Source organism: Carassius auratus, chromosome 3, assembly GCF_003368295.1.
Source record: "Carassius auratus strain Wakin chromosome 3, ASM336829v1, whole genome shotgun sequence".
Lineage (NCBI taxonomy): Eukaryota > Metazoa > Chordata > Actinopteri > Cypriniformes > Cyprinidae > Carassius > Carassius auratus.
Genome location: NC_039245.1, coordinates 20,592,900 through 20,613,645, shown reverse-complemented (window position 1 = coordinate 20,613,645; position 20,746 = coordinate 20,592,900). Strand labels below are relative to the sequence as shown.

Below are 20,746 nucleotides of genomic sequence, written 5' to 3'. Positions count from 1 at the left end.
AAAAAATACAATGCTGGAGTCTTACTCAGAAACGGTGAATAAAAATAGCTCACAAAAGCGTTCATGTTGTGTTTCTTCAGTCTTGACTTCCCTAAAGAACTGAAGCTGACTGTTTTTGTTTGTTGTTGTTTGATTAGCGGGAAGACTTGGGTGTGAATTGACTGTCAAGTAAAATATAGGAAGTCGACTCAAGCTGGCTTCATTGTTATTGGCCGACCGGCAGCACATTGACAAAGCTGCCTGGAGACATGGCAAACAGTGACCTCACTTTTTTGCTCATTTAGATTAAGTTAAGCAACTCAAAACAAGCTTTCTTTTGTACGCTGTCTTGTTGATTAAACCGAACTGTATTGAATTGAAGAGTTTGGGAGCTCTGGAAAGCTGCAGACCATCAGCCAGCACCTTAAAGTTTCACGTCCTCAGGGCACTGAGAAAACACTGCTGGTGCTGCAGAAATCACAGAGAACGTGCACCGGGCCCTTCCACTGACTCAGTGCCTCAGCAGCCCATGTGGCTGTCATTAGAGAGACAGAAAGAAAAAGAGACAGGCTTTTGCAAGCTCCTTTTTTGGTGTTTCTTCAAGTTTTGAGCACAGTGGTCCTATTAAAGAACAATATATGTGTATAGACTGAAAACTAATTATGTAGCATATATATACATGTTTTTTTGAGCATCAAATCAGCATATTATAATGTTTCTGAAGGATTGTATGACATGAAGAGTAATGGATGCAAAAAAATATCAGCTTTGCCATCTAAGAAACATGAATTCAATTTTAAAATTTATAAAATATTAAGCTGTTATTTTTAAATACAAGATTGCAGTTTTTAGTGTATTTTTGGTCAAATAAATGCAGCCTCGGTGAGCATAAGAGACCTCTTTCAAAAACATTGTAAAAATATATAATAATAATCTTTCCAACCTCTGACTTGTAACTTTAATGCGTGGTGTGTATGTGTCCGTGCTTTTGTGAGTGAGTGTGTTTAACTCAGAATCCCCTCCAGTGCTCATTATCCTCTCTTACCACCAAAACCAGATTAAATTATCCAATAACCCTGCAAGCCACAAGATAAGAGGAGATAGAGCGATTGGGAGACTGTAGCTCTCTGCCAAACACAGCCACATGTAGGTTATTTCCATTCTGCTGCCCTTTTGCGTATTAAGCCCTTTGGCCTCAAAATGTTCATGTGGCTTAAAGTCACTGTTATGCATTGTACCATTGTTAAAGTCACTGTTATGCATTGTACCAAAACATTTGTTTAATGAACCTTGTATATGGCTCCAGTGCTGCGCAGAGTCCTTCGTCCTCTGCTTCTCTCATCATCATAATCATCATCATCCAAGCAGTGCTCGTAAAAAAAGGCCCGGGAGCTACACTTACTTCAGTGTACTAGTGTGTTTTTAATGTAATGATCTAATGTTATAACTATAATTTCAATCTGTGTAGCTCTTTCCCATTCTTTTATGAAGATGTACAGTAGAGTTCAAATAGAGTCCCATAATGAAAATGCCTAGATGTTGTATATTTCTAATTAAGTAAACATTGGAATTTATATTAACCGGCATAACAGTTACATGAGTTTGTGAATGTGTCTGTACTTGCTTTGATATAGAGCAGCACTTGAGCTGTAGGTCCACAAGATTCATTGTTTAAATTTGAATTTAACGGTCATATGAAACAGCATGATTTGAAATTATCCAAAGAGCATCTTGAAGTTTTTTTTTTTAAGAAGAACAATCTGATCATCTGTACAAAGAGTCACTTGATCTTAATTGAATTTCATTTAATTTAAATGACCTTTTCATGTTATGTAATGTTTCTTTGTTCATACTTTCAAAAAAATCATCCCAATGCCTTTTGTGTTATTTCCAAGTTTAAATTAAAAAAATTTAAATCCCAGATTAATATATATATATATATACTCCTATATAGTTTGAACCCCATTGTATGTGTCTGGGACAGAAGGAGGGAGGGGTAACAGGGTTCTCGACCCCATGTCTTCTGTGGTCCCTACTACCTGTCGTAAATCTACAATGTTCAGTTTCTTCAATCATGAAGAGAAGCCATGCTTTGTTGTGTTTTACAAATTACCAGGCAAAGAAAGAAAGAAACATGCTAAACCTTACTCAAATCTGACTTAGCTAAAATAAGATAAAAACCTAATTATACAAGAGTGACTATGTGCTATAAATATTTAATGTATTTGGAGGCCCTTAGAAAGCAGTGTTTAAATATAGTATGTGTATATGATTATGCAGCAGAAACATCTGTGAACCTATGCTAAATTATCCCTGGAGGAAAAAGAAAGCACTAAAAGGTAAAAATAACTGGAGTGAGAGGAAATGCTCTGAATGGTACTGTATTGTGTTACACAAACTATCATTTTCTCTATTTATGAGCTGTGATGGGGATACTGAGACTGTTTTTGGTCACTGAGACCATTTCTTGGTGCTTGGGAGCACTAACGTCCTGTTTCCTCATAATTCACAATGTGGTATAGCATATATACCACTGTTTCCTTTCTCTTCCTCAGGGATAAAGGTCAGACACCAAAGGGCTGATGCTTCTGTCTGACCTCTACATGTTCAAAAACATCCACACATGCACAGCCATATGAATACAGTTTTTTTTTTTTTAATATTATGTGCTATTTCAGCACAGCAAAAGTAGATATCAAATATTAGAAGAAACATTATTGTCTCTACTTTTGGGTTAAAGTTCATTAAATTATCTCCTTCGAGCCATCACCGACACCAACATTCACAAAAATATATCCTGTTCAGCCATTTGCAAATGAGAAAGGTCCCAGGCATTGCTTTACAGTGAGCTGACTCTGTTAAATACATTAAGATCTGGAAAGAGCATCATCTGTAAAGCATATCTCAGAAGTACATGCCAGTTTCTTCAAAGCCAGACAACCCATGCTCCATTTAAGAGCAATAGTTTTGCCCCATAACCTCCCTTATAATTTACTGCAACTACAAAAAACACATTATAAATCTAGCAGTGCTTTTAGATAGTTTGCTTATATGAGGCCATTTTCTCTGTGAACACAAACCCTCAGCCATCTGCCCACTAACAGTAGAGTGGGATGAATCTCCCTCCAAATATAATCCATAATCCATGTAATCTAACCAACATGATATGGAAACCTAAAATGTCACAATATGGCCACGAGAGGGATCAAATAAATGGCAGAGGCAGAACAGATGAGCTTCTGGATGTGAAAGGGATGAGAAGAAAGGGACAAGATTAAAAAAAATATGTGAAAGAGATAAACGAGTGCAAGACAAACTCTCAATCTCTCTCTCTCTTTCTCTCTCCCATATAAGTAATTCCGGGATGGTGGACAGTGATGAAGTAACAGATCATTAGCTCCAGCTGTAACATCAACTACTGAGACATTAGCAGAGAAAACAGGTCCATCCAGACAACATGTGTTCTCTTTTGTCTTGTGGTGAGCCTTTATTGCCTAAAGTTTGTCCCTTTAAGAACATTGCAGTGAATTTATTGTCAACTTCAAATGGAAGCTTGTTTTCTAAAGTGTCTTCTAGATATAGAATATCAAATGCACAGCTGCTGCCTGACTGCTGATCTGGAAGGATTGAATGCTGATATTGGTGGAGCATCTGCAGTTTTTCTTTCAATACACTGCAGTGCAGTAATTCAGAGATTCTGTGTACATTTGTAGGCATTCCTTAGACCCATCAAAAATGGCCCGTAGACAGTTTGGTGAAAACGAATCTCATGTAAGATGAAACCAAAACTTGATTCCAAGTCAAAGCAAGGGAAGAAATAAAAAAAAAAATACTGGTAGAGATAATATATTTTTTTGTTTGTATATAAAAGGATCTTTTTACAAGCCGTTCACTTCCGTAATGTGACAGGCCTCCTGATTTCCATTATTTTATTAGACTGGTAATGTGTCAGTCCAACAGCACTAGGACTTGTCACTGTTTGTATCACTCCCCTTGTCTGTGTTTCTCTCATTCCAGACAGGCTATCAACCTGTTTGGATTTTTACAGTGACTCCTTTTGCAACTTACATCAATAACACCAGTAGTTGGTGTAATTCATGTAATATTGAATGAAAATATTTAGGGAAGTATTTGCATTACTTGACTTGCTCACCAATGGATCATCTGCAGTGAATGGGTGCCACCAGAATGAGATTTCAAACAAGATGGATTTGTAATGGATTTTTTTTACTATTTAACTTCAATTATTTATTTATTTATTTGTGTCTAAAATGTGAGTCCTCGATCTAGTCCTTTATATAAAAAGTCATCTTGTCTGAATCAGGAGAGAAATATGCACAGATCAGGCACTATTTACAAGCAAAAACAGTCCAAAATAGTTGTAAACAAATATATCAGCTTTGGTGCTGAGGAAGAATCAATATGGATTATGGACTTGGATTTAGCCAGAAGCAACAGTTTAAAGTTATACCACCTTATGTATTTGTTTCTTACAAATGCGTAGCTTTTTGCTTCTGCATTACTGACTACAGTTGCAGCTGTGTTTTGGCTCATGGGCCTGTTTAATACACACCATAAAATAACTTACAGGTTTTTTTGACAAGAGAAGAATGAGCTCCAAACGGATCAGAGTAAACCATCAGGCTGAACTCAGTTGTTATTTTTAGTTGGTTTGCACTTGTGCTCAAAGAGCCAGCTGCTCTTACTGTCATTCCATCCATACACCTGATCGATGAAACGACCTTCACACACACACACACACACACACACACACACACACACACACACTGGACTGTATCATAGTGGGAATGTTAAGTATTTAAAGCATATTTTACCTTATGCTTCCCTGCACCAATAAGAGTAAAGATGTGTTATTACTGACTTTTGTTCCCTATAGTATCGACTTACTGCTACTCTCAGTCCGTGGTGGTCTGTTGTTTGGCTAGTTTGTCATTAGGGCCTGTTGGCATTTTTCCATGACAATGCATTTACACAAATAAACAGACATTTGGAGATAAGATCGGGTCCCTGTTCAGCACTGATCTTCTCTGCCCATAAAGTCTCTTCCTATTCCTCTCATAAACACTCAATTACATGTGAGTGGCCATCCAGACACTTCTGAATGTCAAACACTGTCAATCTACAGGGGAAATAGGAATCTGAGATATTATGTGAAACATCCGCACCAAAACATTAGCACAAATCAAACTAAGGAGGCATGTTACAAATAAATATGTCTTGAAACAGACATGAATCGCTTTCTCAAACTCAAAAAACTGATGTTTGATTTTATATACATTAAATGCCCCACCGATATAAAGCTAATATTAAATGTTGTTTTAAACAGCCTTAAAATGAATATAATGACAAACATGTTCAAGTGGTGCTGCTATTTTTGATGTGTTGTGAATTCACACGTCCTCATACAGTATTTATATTCTCACACATATTCACACAATGTAATAAAACAACTGTCCTACTCAGTGACATCCTTACTATTGCATGGGGATGACATCACCTGGTTAGTGACGTTAGGCCCGTGCAAGACGTGGCTGAGGACGTGCCGTGTCCCCCTCTGAATGAGTGCATGAATAATTCATCTCAGGAGAGCGGGAAAAACAGCATGCAACCCGCTTAAAGAGAGGGGAAGATTGTTCAGGAAATAAATATTTGGCTAAATGGCATTCAGACGTGGCTGAAATGCAAACAAAAGCATAATGCAGTGTCACGGTGTCTCTCTCACACCCATCCCTGTCCCAAAGGAGCAAGACTATTGAGACTGTGATGTAATGCTCAGGCAGCAAATTCAGCCCAGAGAATCAGCATCCTTGTTTCTCTTTAGTGTCACTGCATAGAAAGCATCTGGAAAGAAATGCAGCTGCTTGTCATACATTTCAATTGTGTATTTATACAGTTTGTGTAAATAAGAACATATATTAGTGGTGTCTAAAAAAATGTTTGTGTATGTGAATCAAACATTATGAATATTTTGAGCTCTTTGAGTTTGAGAAATATTACTTGTTTATTGTCTCCCAATATTTTAGCAGGGTTTTGTGTGTGTGTGTGTGTGATTACAGAAGCGGCTGTGTAACCCTACTAGTAATTTCCCCATAGGGATTAATCAAGTTTGACTAAACTTAAAAAAAAATCTGTCATCTTATTCAAGCGCCATCCCCTAAACTTCAGTATAATGCTTCCCTAAATCTGCAGTTATCAAATATGATGTACTTGTCTGGACTGGTATCTGCATGCTAGTTTTTTAGATGCATTGTTGTCATGCAAAGCAGAGTATAAGGTTACTCATATCTGATTTTAAGCAGGGATATGGCAAATAAAAAAGGCTATATTCAAATCAAATAGTGATTCTGATACCAACACCCTTTATATATGAAATTATGTTCTTTGAATTACATCATCATCACAAAGAAAAAAATCATGAACAGAATAAGCTAAAAACATAAAAAGTAATTCACACAGTAGTGTTAAGGATTTTTTAGCTGTTAGAAACTGTCGCAAGCATCCAGCTGTGCTATTTGCTTTTGCCCGAAGCATCACCGTCATGAAATAGGAAACATGTTTGTTCTGTGTAATTAATTGTACACATGCTGTATTACTCACCTGCTCCATGCTTCAGCAATCCCTCTTCTGCCTCCTGTTCCCACTCATGGCACACTATCCCGGCTTCCAAGTGTAATATTCCCAAAGAATCTTCCCTAATTATGCAATCCTTACAAAAATCCACAGACCTCCTTACATAGCCGGGAGGTTTCCTGAAGATGAGCCACCAAGATACATTCCCTCTCTGACAGCCTTTTATATCCAGTCCAGTGCTCCGGACTGTTCCTATTATCTATGTCACTTTCTCTCTCTGTCTCTGTAGTTACACTGTGATCCTTTTCTCCAGGTTATGTGCACAGGGTCAGGGCTATGGCTATGATTTCCTCTTCTCTGTTACTCCGGAGGATATGGGACTCCCTCTCACTCGCTTGTTTGCTTCACACTTTTCACCTTGCCTTCATGCTTCCAACTCAACCCTCCCTCGTTCTCTCCCAACTTCCCTCCTCTCCGTCCCTTCCCCCACTCGTGTGGATTCTGAGGGAGAGGAAGGAGGGGGTTGGTCACAGTGGTACCACGTGACTCCCAGCACTGGGCCATGGGACCCAATGATCTGAAGCTTATTCTGTTTCTATGGTATGACCCCCTGATGCCTAGCCCCGCTCATGCCTGAGAGGAAGCTTCTGTCACCATTGGCAACCATAGAGCAGAGCAGCCATAATGTGAGTGTGACATGCTCATGTGAGATTCTGCAGCAATATGCTGTGCTGAGAACATGCAGCTACATGCAGTTTGTGTATAAATGAAATGGCTGCTTTGGCTGTGTGTGTGTCTGTGTGTGTGTGTGAGAGAGAGAGAGAGAGAGAGAGAGAGAAATGTGTATGATTTTGAGTTATACTCATCTCTGTGAGGCATGCATGTTTTTCATATTCTTAGAGATGAGATATAGATGTCATATTCCCACAGTCCTGGAAAACCTGTACACTCTTAAGCATAAAGGTTCTTTATTGGCATTGATGGTTCCATCCATGGAACCTTTCCATTGCAAAAAAGATTCTTTATATCAGAATAATGTTCTTTAGATTATTAAAGTGTTATTTGTTCTAAGAAAGAAATGGTCTTTCTAGAACTGTTCATTGAAAGGTTCGTTTGGGAAACCAGAATAAATCTTGGCATCACTGTGCAAGCTTGGGAAACCTTTATTATTCAGAATTCATTTGTATGTATGAATTCTGAAATGCTCGGTTTCACTCAATATCCTGTTAATCATGAGTACCTATAGAGTAGTACTGCATCCTTCATAACTCCAAAAAGTCTTTAGTTTTATTATATTCATAAGAGAAAGATAGTCTGTACCGATTTTTCCTGGAAAAATACGACCGACTGGAGGCGTGACGTGTGGGCGGAGCTAAAGAATCACGAGCCCCAGTAGGCTTTTGTGTTGAGAGCGTTTGGAAGCTGTGACATTACCGTGAGGAAAAAACCATCATCCAAAACAAACCATGGCTAACAGTCAGATTCAGCCGTTTATTTATGATCCAGAATCAGATCCAGAGGCTGAAACTGAACGAGAGCAGCAGCAGCAACGACTCGCTCCGAGCGGGGCTCGAACCCGGGTCTCCGATGGGAGGCGGACGCACTAACAAGGAGGCAGAGATATTTTAAGCAGTTTTACTCACCGCCTGTGGTTCCAACACACGATCGTGACCCTCTTTCGTTGGGATTGCATTATCCTTAAGAAATAAATGATACGCAAATCCGTCGTCAAACTGGGCCTTGTTTGTAAAACAAGCATCTTCGAAATGCAGGGAACAAACAAAAACACTTGCACAACTCTGTTGATGCTCTGTAAAAATAAAGTCCATCCACTGGTCCCTTAATGCTGTTTTTTTTTTTTTGGTAATCTGTGCAGGGTTGTCTTGCCCTGGCAACCAAAACCACACTCCTTTTGTGACATTTCGTGACGCTCTCGCTCTGATCAGTGATTGTCTGTGCTCAGCCTCTCAGTGCTCTGCTATAAGGGAGCGCGAGCTCTTCCGGCAGACGTGCCCTCAAGACCCATATAAGGAAATTCCACTCCATCTAACGTCACACAGAGCCATACTCGGAAAAAACTTTCCGAAACTTGTGACAAACCTGAAGGAGTATTTTTGGAACAGAAATACTCCTTCAAACATACAACTTAATTTTTGAAACTTTGTCCATGTTTAGCATGGGAATCCAACCAAAAAAACTCAGTATGCATGAAATAGCATTTCACCCCCCCCCCCTTTAAGAGTATAAATATCAGTCTTAAATGTTATTTATAGGTCTGTGAAAAATTTATAAAATGGGATGCAAAACATTTTTCATTCTCTGTATTTCATCAACAAGCAATGATTTTTTGTTATCTCATATATGCATCTCTATGTATCTCATATCAGTATATAATTGAGCAATATCATACAATCAATAGTGCTGCTCTGAATATCCTGATGTTCTGAATAATAATGTTAACACTAGACTGCAGGCAATCACATAGATATTCTGACCAACAGCATGATCGTGAATGTGATATTGCTTTTATACAACAGTTTAATAAACAAGAAATTAGTACATAAGTAATTTAATAACAATAAAATAGCATTTATATTAATAAATGTTTTTTTGAGCAACAAATCAGTGAATTATAATGTTTTCTGAAGGATCATGAGAGACTTGAGTAACGCCTGCTGAAAATTCAGCTTTGCCATTAAAAAAAGGAAACAAATTACATTTTAAAATCTAAAAAAATAATCTAAAAACAACTTTGAAATTGTAAAGTACACCAAAACATATTATATGATATTAGTATACAAAGCAGTAATACTAATATCAAAAACTTTAGGCTTATTAGATACAAAACAGTATTTACTTTTCTTAAAAATACACACTTGGATGCTCCCAACGGAAGGTTTTGTCAGATTTAGTTCACATTTAGGGCTAGTATTTTTCCCATATGGTTAAATATGTATACACATACACACACACATACACAAACACACACACAAATTCCTTTGTACAGACAGGAAAGGCTTAGAAGGCGCAGGCATGCTTGTTTAATCAGGAAAAAGAAATCCTTGGTCATTTCCCTCATCCTACATGGAGAAAATCCGTGATCCACCCCACCACAACAGGAACTGAGCCAAGTCTGGGAAGCATGATCTGTCACACTTCCCCTCTGCCTCACTCATCTGTTGTCACTCCTTCCTTCCTTGCTTCTGGATATTTGTATTTTTCTGTTCTCTTAAACATTCAACAAATTCTCTCTTTATCTCACCTGTCTTATAAATAAATGAATCATTGAGATGCAAATATCTAAAAGCTCAGTGTCAGAGGAATGCTTGGTAGATGTAACTACTGAGAGTCAGTTTGTACTTGAGCTCACGCTCATGTAACTCTAGATGCAGATTAAATGTTTGTCCTCTAGATGGAAGTAGAGTAGACCTGACAACTTTTTCTTTTAAAGATTTGCTCACACCCTTAAACAAACTACCTAGTATGTATAATCAAAATTTCATCAAATGATACTCAAACTTGATTCTCCACATGATTTTCTTGTTTCTATTGCTTTTGAAATACAATATTTCTTCCTCGTTCTACTTGTACAACCAGAGGACTTCTTCAGTGAGAAATTTTTATCATGAAAAATATGTGAAAAATAATGTTCTGAATACATTACTGTAATGGATTGTCAATGTAGGTTGTATGTCACTGTCTCTCTAATAAAAAGTGATAATTCACATGAAGTCTTTTAGGGATGTGACTGGATTGATATAATAAAATAATGATAATGAACCATATGTAAATGTTCTTTGATTTGAGATAAAAAATAAAAAAAAACAACAACTTACCAACCAATATACAAGGCAAAAAAACTTGCTTCCAGACATACTTAAAACACTTACCTGAGAAAAAAAGATGAGAGAGTGAGTGTTTTTTACACAAGCAGTCACTGTCAAGACCTAATGACGTAATTCCAAAGAAACACTGGCATTTGTTTGTTTTGAATACAGTATTTTGTGGATGTGTGTTTGACAGGACAAACAGGTTTAGTGTCTACCTGCGAGTGCATCTACATTGCACTGTAACAAAAGACAGTGTTTTAGGTTTTAAAAAGCTTTACAATCTGATGAAATAAACACACTTTGACCCACTCGGGTTGGCAATCAAGCTGTGGATTGTTTTTTTGTATGTATGTAACCTTGTCGCCCATGGCATAGTTCACCTAAAATCATTTAGCTGTCAATCTTTTCATGTCATGTCACTATACAGCTCACAGACATAGAAATCGTTTCATAATTTAGTACACGTCAAAACTTTTGGTTGCACTTTATTTTACAGTATGTGTACTAACATGTACTTATAGTGTACTTATAGTGTATTTATCTAAGAAAGTTCCTGTAATACAAGGTAACTATAGGGTAGGGTTAGGATTAGGGGTAGGTTCAGGGTTAGTACCTAGTTATCAAATAGTTATTATAATTACTATAATAAGTACATAGTATACATATACTATGTACTTATTATAGTAATTACAATAACTATGTGATGAGGAACAGGACTGTAAAATAAGCTTTTATTTAAATTAAGTACCTAGCCAAAAATTTATCCATATTTAATTGAAAATGAGTATTCAAAAGTAAAAAGTAAACACCTTTTTAGCTTGAAAATTTAAAAACAAGAGACAATCGAGATTTTCGAAATTTTGCTGCAAAAACTTTATAAAGAAACCTATCAAAGGTACAGATGTCAAACTGAACAGAAAATACCAGAGTATTTCCAGCTAGAGTTACCATTTTTTACAGTTGTTTGACATTTTTGAACATATTATCCTTAAGACTTATAATTAAATAGCTTCTAGCAATCAAAAGATGTTAAACTGAACTTTGAAACTCATAAACATATTTTTCTATGATTTAAAATAAGCATAAGATCCCTTGAAAGAAAAAGAAAAATACAGTTTCTTTATTATCAGTGATTGTTCCATGAAGATCCACCACCAGAGAGCCACAAAAGCTTCTTTATAATAGAAAAGTTTTTGGTAACTCTTTAGTATAGGGACCAATTCTGTCTATTAACTAGTTTCTTAGTATCCTCTTAAGACCCTGCGGCCTCATATGAGGAAATTATATTTTTGTGAATTTCTCTGAGACCGTACATGCCACAGTCTGGATGTCCTGTACAGAGCAGATTCAGGACATTCAGAGATGTTTCACCATGACCACTCCCTCTCCTTTGTCTTCAAAAATGTTTGAAATGAATTTAGTGACACTCTATATGGAAATATGATAATATTTAACATTTAAATCTGTTGATAGCAAGAATTGGAGCTTAAAATGTATTTTTAGAAATTGCTTTTTTTTATTGAAGTATACTTCACACTAAGAAAAAACTGTTCGGGGCTGGGGTTGCACTAATAGACCCATCATGATTCATAACACAGTCAGTTTGACTGAACTGAATCTGTCTATCTCATTTAAGATCCTGGGTCTTCTTTCTCTCCTCCTCCACCTTGCTGTCCTCTTCCTCTCTTCTTACACGAGCTTTCTTTCTTTAACACCTTCTGTACTTCATCTTCTTTCTCTTCTTCTTCTTCGTCATCTTCCTCCTCTCAGTCTTTCTCTCGGGTTGTTATTGTTTCTTTGCATTGGATTTTCACAGATGATCTCTTTTATTCATAGTGAACAGTTTCCTTAATGGCATTTCATCTGTTGTGCATGACTAACCTAGGAGATATCTGATGAAAAAACCTGGAAAACAGTGCTTGGTGGTATTTTTGGTTGTTTGCTTGATCATAAAATACTACCAGCAAAAGCTATTTTTAAAGTTAGCCTACATAAAGCCACATCTTCAACATTTGCTACCGAATTTATGACTAATTTTACTCAGCTGTTAGTCATTTGATGCCTGCTGTGCATACCTCGCCCTTTTGTTGAGAAAATGTTACAATATAGATAATTGTATGAATAATTAGAACCAAACTCTTTTTTTTTCAGAAAAAAAAACCCTGTATGCATCTAACTCCCTGCGGCACTGACTTTCCTCAGCTGTGACCATGACCTCACATTCCCCACAAATAATGAAACAAAAATGTGTTTATCTCTCCTGCAGTCATAAAAAAAACAATATATAACGTAACCATAGTTTCAGGATATTAACGAGTGTGACGTGCCTGATCAACACTTATTAGTTTCTGTTACTGGTAAGTAACAATACTTATAGATGAATGTAACCCCTCTCACCCGGGTCCTCTCTGATGCTCCTCGCACTCGCTCCGAGTGGGGCTGTCGCTAGTGCGTCTCTTGAGATCGAGGAGTGAGGTTTACCTGCACAGCACTACTCGCTGGCCTCCGTTACACTCACCCCCAAACCTCACTCCCATCCGGGTCACGGCACCAATGTAACCCCTCTCACCCGCATCTCTGATGCTCCTCGCACTCGCTCCGAGCGGGGCTGTCGCTAGTGCGTCTCTTGAGATCGGGGAGTGAGGTTTACCTGCACAGCACTACTCGCTGGCCTCCGTTACAATCACCCCCCTTAAACCTCACTCCCATCCGGGTCACGGCACCAATGTAACCCCTCTCACCAGCATCTCTGATGCTCCTCGCACTCGCTCCGAGCGGGGCTCGAACCCCGGTCTCCGGCATGGGAGGCGGACGCACTAACAAGGAGGCTAAATGCCTACAGCCACTAGCATCTGTCTGGAGTGAGGTTTACCTGCACAGCACTACTCGCTGGCCTCCGTTACATGAACAAAACTAGTTGTTGCCTGGTTACATATCATTAGCCAACCCTAGCCCTTAGCATGATTTAAAGGGGTCATGTGATGCAATTTCAAGCTTTTTTTTTTCTCTTTGGAGTGTTACAAGAGAGACAGGGAGAGAGAGAGAGAGAGAGAGAGAGAGAGAGAGAGAGTGATAGAGAGAGAGAGAGTAGTTATTAATTGGTTTTAGTTTTTTTGGGAAATGACACACACGTTGCATGTTGTTGTTTTAATTTAATGACTGGAATTAAGATACAAGGTGTTTCTCAGTCCTCCAACATTTCGAAAGCCTTCCTGATAACACACCCTTATTCATTCTTTAGTCAATAACTCAATGGGGCGGCCGCAGCACCTACCGTAAAAAGGCTCAAGAGCAGCTCTGAAAAGCACTACATTCCATAATTGCATTGCAAACAAGCAATTAAACTCATTTAAAAACAAACATAGTTTGAGGTTAGAAAGATCCAGTTTGACTAGATATTTACAGATTCAGTTGTTTGATCTTGGTGTACTGTGCACGTGATTTAAACATCCTTCTTGCACTGATTCATTGCCTAATTAATTATTTTATAAGCAAAGTATTGTAATTTAAAAAACATCTCATTCTGGGTTTACACCTCTAGCTGGGTTTTTATACATCTGGAATTAACCTGCCGTTGAGCATAATAGCATTGTAATATTGAACTTGATAATTATACAGCAGTTATGCTCTCACAGTATTCTACCATCCATAATCTAACCTCACCTTTTGCAACGGCATAGTGAGCATTAATCATCTCAACTAAATGACTCATTAATGACTTAATCATGACTGACTATTGAAAATGTGTCATTATAATAAGTAGAAACAAGGAAATATACTTTTTTAGATTTAGGTGGGAACTCTGACATTATACTGTCACTCTATTATTGTAATTCTTTTCTGGAATCGTTAGGCTGTGTTTTTAATTTAGTTTGAATTAAAAATGTGAAACAAACAATGCAAAATTAAAAAACAAATGTATTACTTTATTACAGCAGTGTTAGCTTTTGGCTATTTCGTTTTACCAGAGGCAACTTGTTTCCTCCGGCTATGAGCAGGTGATTTCTGCTGTATGTGACTCACGCTTTTGTTGGCAAAATACTATTGTAATTAGATCACACAGTTAAAAAACAAATTCCTTCACGGAAGAATGAGGGACGATTTTTTTTTTTTTTGTAACAGTCAAATGATCTTTTATGCCTGACATTTGTAGGTCACTGCATGAACTAATTTAATTTTAAGCTACTGTAACTCATCTCTACAATTTCACAGTATACAGTTAAATAGGCTATTATATAAAAATAACACAATTACAGGTTTTCAGGAAAATGCAACACATTCTCTTGGCAGTTAGGAACTAGTTTACATTTTGATGAACTGGTGTTTAACTGGTGATATTGGTATGGTTAGATTTAGGAAAGTGGCCATTAATGGAACTTCATGCTTTTTTGGTCCTAAAAAGTGTTTGTTTCCATATGAATGATGTTGCACAAATTCCAAAAAAATCCACCTTATAGCTACATGTTTTAAAATCTGATTGAAAAGCACCTTGAGCACATTTAGTCAATCTACTCAAGGTTATAAAAACTATTACCAATAAACGAACATTTTAATGTTAACCTTATTTTAACATGTTTAACAAGTTTCAGATTTCAGAGTTTGCACAGGTGAGAACTCTGCTTGAGAGTCACCAGCCTGTCCCTTTTCTCACTTTAAGACACAGGTTGCTTAATGAGTAACACGCATGAACAATGAAAGGGTTTACAGACTGAATGTGACGGAGGCATTCCTTGTTTAAATGTGATGAGAGAGCATGTGGGTGTGTAGAAACAGGTTAACAGGGATATTTAAGAGCAGATATCATAGCTGTGCTGCGACTGCAGTGATGAAGATGATCGACATATTCAGTGTAGCATTTTCCATCGCTCTCCTAACGAGAGGTAAACTCTTCTATTAGATATTATTACTTAAAGATAAAGAACTGTATAACTTTTATGAACTATAATACTATGTACTCTACAAGTCAAATGTTTGAAGTATTTGAAATAACAGTAAAAACAGCAGTATATTATGAAATATTACAATTTAAACAACTATTTTTATATTTGAATGTATTTTAAAATGCACTACATTAAAAAAATATTTTTTAAAAGTACAGCATCATTACTCCAGTCTTCAGTGTTACTTGATCCTTCAGAAATTATTCTGATATACTGATTTGCTGCTTAGTTATTATTTATAATCAATTATTAATAATGGTTCTTATTATTATCACTGTTAAAAACACAGTTTTTTCTGCTTGATATTTTTGTGGCATATTTGTGGTCTATGTCTTTCTATAGACTGAAGAATCCTGAAAAATGTATGGCCGTTTCTATATCAAGCAGCAAAAACTGTTTTCGACAGTGATAATGATAAGAACCATTATTAATATAAAGGAACAGTGTTTATTTGAAATGCAAATATTGTATAATGGTTTAAATGTCTTTACTGTCCCTTATTATTTATTTGTTTATTTATTTATTTTACACCACAACTTTTGAATGGTAGTGTTTCCACAAAAATATTAAGCAGCACGATTGTTTTGAACATTAATAAGTAGAAGATGAATGTTAATTGAGCAGCAAATCGGTATATCAGCATGATTTCTGAAGGATCGTGTGACACTGAAGACTGGAGTAATGAAGCTGAAAGTTTAGCTTTGCAATCAAAGAATAAATTATATTTTATATCATATTAAAGTAGAAAACTATTATTTTACATTTTAATAAGATTTAGTAAAAAATTTTATCTAATGAATGCAGCCTTGCTAAAACTCTAAAATTCTTTAAAGAAAAAACGTTAAAAATCTTTCCAAACTTTTAGCCTTTATTGTATAGCTAATTTCAGTTTGACTAACACACTTGCTTTCTTTTATAGAAAAAAAAGTATTATATTTTGCATATACAGTGTTTTTTGACCTGAAGTCATAATTAACTGAACATGTTTCTTGTTTTCTAGGATGTGATGCACAACTGAATGGTAACCAGTTTTTCACCACATAATTTAAATAGCCAAATCATGTTCAAAATGTTTGTGTGACCAATTGTTTGTCTAAACTGTGTTTAATTTGCTTTTGTCACTGTCAGAGTGTGGCAGAACACCTCTCAACACAAGGATAGTTGGAGGACAGAATGCACCAGCTGGTGCTTGGCCGTGGCAGGCCAGTCTTCACACGGGCGGTAGCCATTTTTGTGGTGGATCACTCATCAACAGTGAATGGGTTCTGACTGCAGCTCACTGCTTTGAAAAGTAACTATCATAGAGAAACCCTTGCCATTGCATAAAAAACTAAAAATACTTATCATTCAATGGATGTGGTGAATGCTTTACACTTGTTCTCCCACCAAATTCTAGAATTACTTCAGCCAGTGACCTAACTGTGTACCTGGGGCGACAGACACAGGAAGGAACAAATGAAAACGAAGTGTCCAGAAGTGTCTCTCAAATCATAAAACATCCAGGCTACAGTAGCAACACTAATGACAACGACATCACTCTTCTGCATCTGTCTTCACCGGTGACATTTACGAACTATATCAGACCAGTCTGTCTGGCTTCAGCAAACAGTACATTCTTCAGCCGCACTGTAAGCTGGGTCACCGGATGGGGGAGAATAGGGACAAGCAGTAGGTTTTAATTTTACTAACCTTGATCATACACAACATACTGTATTATTACAGATTTGATCATTGAATGTCTTTCACAGCTTCCCTGCCCTCACCGCAAACTCTACAGGAAGTGGAAGTGCCTGTTGTTGGAAACAGGCAGTGTAAGTGTCTTAATGGAGTCTCAACAATCACAGACAACATGATATGTGCCGGAGCACTAGAAGGAGGGAAAGACTCCTGTCAGGTAACATCTTCTATCCATGTTGGTTATTTCATAGTTTTGATGGGTTGAAATCACTTTCAAAACACTGTCCGGTTCATTGCAAAACTTAAATATCTGAGATCTTGCCTGCACAGTCAGTTTATTATATTGTATACATCAGTTAAATTAAGAAGAAGAGTTGAGACTGTTGTATAGATCAGGGGTTTTCTATCTTTTTAATGACACGGGATCCCAAATATGAAAGATCCCCTTCTCAAAATATAAAGGCAGCTATATATCTTTATGTTTTCATAAAATACCCATCCATATTGTGTGTGAGAAGCAGTATGATATAAAGGCAATATGTTGTTTACAAATTGGAATGTGCAGAATATGTTACAAGTCAGGACATGTCACTTACCTGTTCTTCATCATACAGGGTGATTCTGGTGGTCCTTTGGTCAGCAAACAGGGCTCAGTCTGGGTCCAGTCTGGAGTTGTGAGCTTCGGCAATAGCTGTGCTTTAGCTAACTTGCCCGGTGTGTATGCCCGAGTGTCTCAGTACCAGAACTGGATCAATGAGCAGATCACCACCAACCAGCCAGGCTTTGTTACGTTCACCTCCAATGGTACCGACGGTGACCTGGCAATATTCTGTAAAGGTGTTCCTGAAATCACAACAACCACTGCCACCACTAAAGCTACAACTACAACTACAACAACAACAACTACAACTACATCTACAACCGTTGCACGTAAGATTCTATCAAGTCAGATTACTGTACATTCCCAATAAGCCATGCATACATATTGTCCATTTAGTTACATGTCCTAGGACCTTTAACAGGTTAAAGTTGTACATAAATAGTGCTCATAAACAACTGTTGAAATTCTATTCTTACATTAAAAGGAGTGGAGTGGAGGTTTGGACCCGAAAACTGTATTCGTTATTCCTAGTCATGGAGTCCTTCTTGTTCTGAAGTTCATTATTTGTCATCTCATCATTAAGAGTTACAATAAAAGCAGAAACAGAACTTGAAAATCGTACTTATTCGATCAATGGCCAGAATGCCTGTTCTGCGACATACCTTACTCTCCTTTCTATCCTAATGGAGCATGACTATGTAGCTCAAGTATACCAATTTTATTTACTTATTAGCTCTTTAATCTATTAACTGTGTTCAGCTATCAACTGTAATAAAAGAAACTGTATAAATCTGACAAAAATTATTGGCATATATTTTACAAGAAAATACATCAGTCTTTATGCTTCAAAATTGTACATTTAATTTAAAGTTATTTGCTGTTTACTTTCTAATTAGTTGTGAAATTCACTAGCAATTTCTGACTGTTTTATTTTTTTAAATGTCAGTGTATGAAAGAATTAAGTAAGTGTTTCACTGATTAAATTGGCCATTCATTCCCTTTCTCTTTGTTACTGTAGCTGTAGTGTGTGGAAGTGCCAAACTGAACACCCGTGTTGGAGGAAACATCTCCCTCGTATCTCCTGGTGTTTGGCCATGGATGGCCAGCCTGCAGTTTAACGGCAGTCACGTTTGTGGAGGAACGCTGATTGCTGAACGGTTTGTCATGAGCTCTGCCAGCTGCTTAACCAGGTAATACCACTTAAACACCTGAAACAAAAATATTTGATGAGAAACCAAAGTGATTTTGTTCAACAGAGTTACCTTTTTTTAGATCCACCAATGCCTCTGACTGGACCGTGATCCTGGGCCGTCTGAATCAGAACAGCTCCAACCCCAATGAGGTCTCTATAAAAGTGGCGAATATCACACTCAGCAACAGTACGGGTGACAATGTTGCAGTCTTGCAGTTGGCTGTCGCACCAAAGCTCACAAATTTCATTCAGCCTATATGTGTGGACATGGGAGACAATACCTTCAGCGCTGACACTCAGTGCTGGGCGGCGGGATGGGGCGCAGGAGCAGGAGGAGGTGTGAATGCTTTGAAACACTATGCTCATTGCTAAACTGAGTTTTTAATATTTTTTTATGTTCCTTAATTTGTTTTCTTCCTTTTGTAGTGAATCAGACTCTTCAGGAATACCAGACCTCTGTTGTGAGTTGTGGAAACTCATCCTCAAACAACAGTATTTGTACAAGTTCCTTGAACTTACAGGAGGTAAGTTAAGTCTGTTTAAAAATAGAACAACATTTCGTATAATTTTTTGATATAAGTACTTACGTATAATAAAAGGAGTAGTTAAATACCAGTAAACTGGGGCTTCTGGGAAGGAAGTATATTTACAGTTTACAGTAAGGTTTAATTCATTATTATTAATGCATTAGGTAGCATGAACTAATATGAGCAATACTTTGAAAGCATTTATTAAGCTATGTCAATGTTAATTTCTACATATACTAATACATTTGAGTTTGTATTAACAGATATGAATTAACAACAAACATTAATAAATGCTGAAACTAAAATTGTTCATGATAACTACTGAATTAACTAATTTCTACAAATGGAACTTAACACAAATTTGGAGGGATTTTAAGATTTTTATTTCCTTCATGTTTTTGAAAGTAGTCTCTTATGCTCACTTTTTTTAATCAAAATACAGAAAATACAGGTCATATTGTGGAATATTTTTTACAATAAATAATTGTAATGTATTCCTATGATGTAAAGCTGCATTTTTAAGCATCATTACTTCAGTCAGTCTTCAGTGTCACATGATCCTCCAGAAATCATTCTAATTTCTAATATGCAGATTTGCTGCTCAATAAACATTTCTTATTATGTTACACGACAATACTTTTTGAAGGATTTCAACAGCAATTATGTAAAAAAAAAAAAAAAAAAAAAAAACTTTTTTTGATGCATCCTAGTTTAATAAAAGTAAATATAAAAGTAAATAAATAAAAAAGATTGTACCATTCAGTAAAGAGTTCTCTCATTCTCTCTCAGGGTGATCAGGGTGGTCCGCTGATGTGTAAACTGGGTCAGTCATGGATCCATGCTGCAGTTTTGACATTACAGAGCAGCATTTCAAACAGCAGCAGCTCTAACACAAGCTCCAGCAACAGCACTCGAGCATCCCGCTCTGCTCGCGCTCAAGATGTCCAGGTCTTCACTAAAACATCCAACTTTGCCTCATTCCTGACATCTGTTGTGGGTTCCTTCCCTGCAAAAACCACAAACTCCACAAGTTCAACTACAAGTGCAGCGGCCAACAAGCCATCCCAACAAGCCATCCCAGCTGCCTCTAGTGGACCACAAGCATCTTCTTCCTTCTGTTTTACCGTTTCAGTCCTTTTGTCAGTTCTGACAGTTCTTAAAATCTTTCTAGGCCACACCTCTTGAGATGAATGTTACTGTAAGTATTCAGACACATAATAGATGTCTTCAATTTTCCTCATGTGACTGATTACATAATCATACAATATAAAAATAGTTTGTGGGGCACATAATTCACTTTTACTACACAAATGTGAAAATTTACAATCTCTATTGTTATCTCAGACCATGAAGCTGCTGCCTGTTGTTCTTACACTGTACAATTACACTGTATGATTTTACAGGTGCAG

The 20,746-nt window shown here is 37.0% G+C and overlaps 1 protein-coding gene and 1 pseudogene across 1 annotated transcript; one reads left to right on the top strand and one right to left on the bottom strand.

Moving 5' to 3' along the window:
• The window catches only part of LOC113054388 (ras-related C3 botulinum toxin substrate 3-like), an 8,025-nt pseudogene extending 891 nt beyond the window's left edge, over positions 1-7,134 (bottom strand).
• Positions 7,135-15,225: 8,091 nt separating this feature from the next.
• Positions 15,226-20,522, top strand: LOC113054381 (transmembrane protease serine 9-like). Its single transcript, XM_026219907.1, has 10 exons — positions 15,226-15,280; positions 16,341-16,361; positions 16,469-16,631; positions 16,737-17,008; positions 17,089-17,234; positions 17,632-17,947; positions 18,637-18,808; positions 18,891-19,147; positions 19,237-19,334; positions 20,127-20,522. Exons 1-10 carry the CDS (start codon positions 15,226-15,228, stop codon positions 20,520-20,522), a joined length of 1,896 nt encoding a protein of 631 aa, XP_026075692.1.
• Positions 20,523-20,746: the final 224 nt, after the last annotated feature.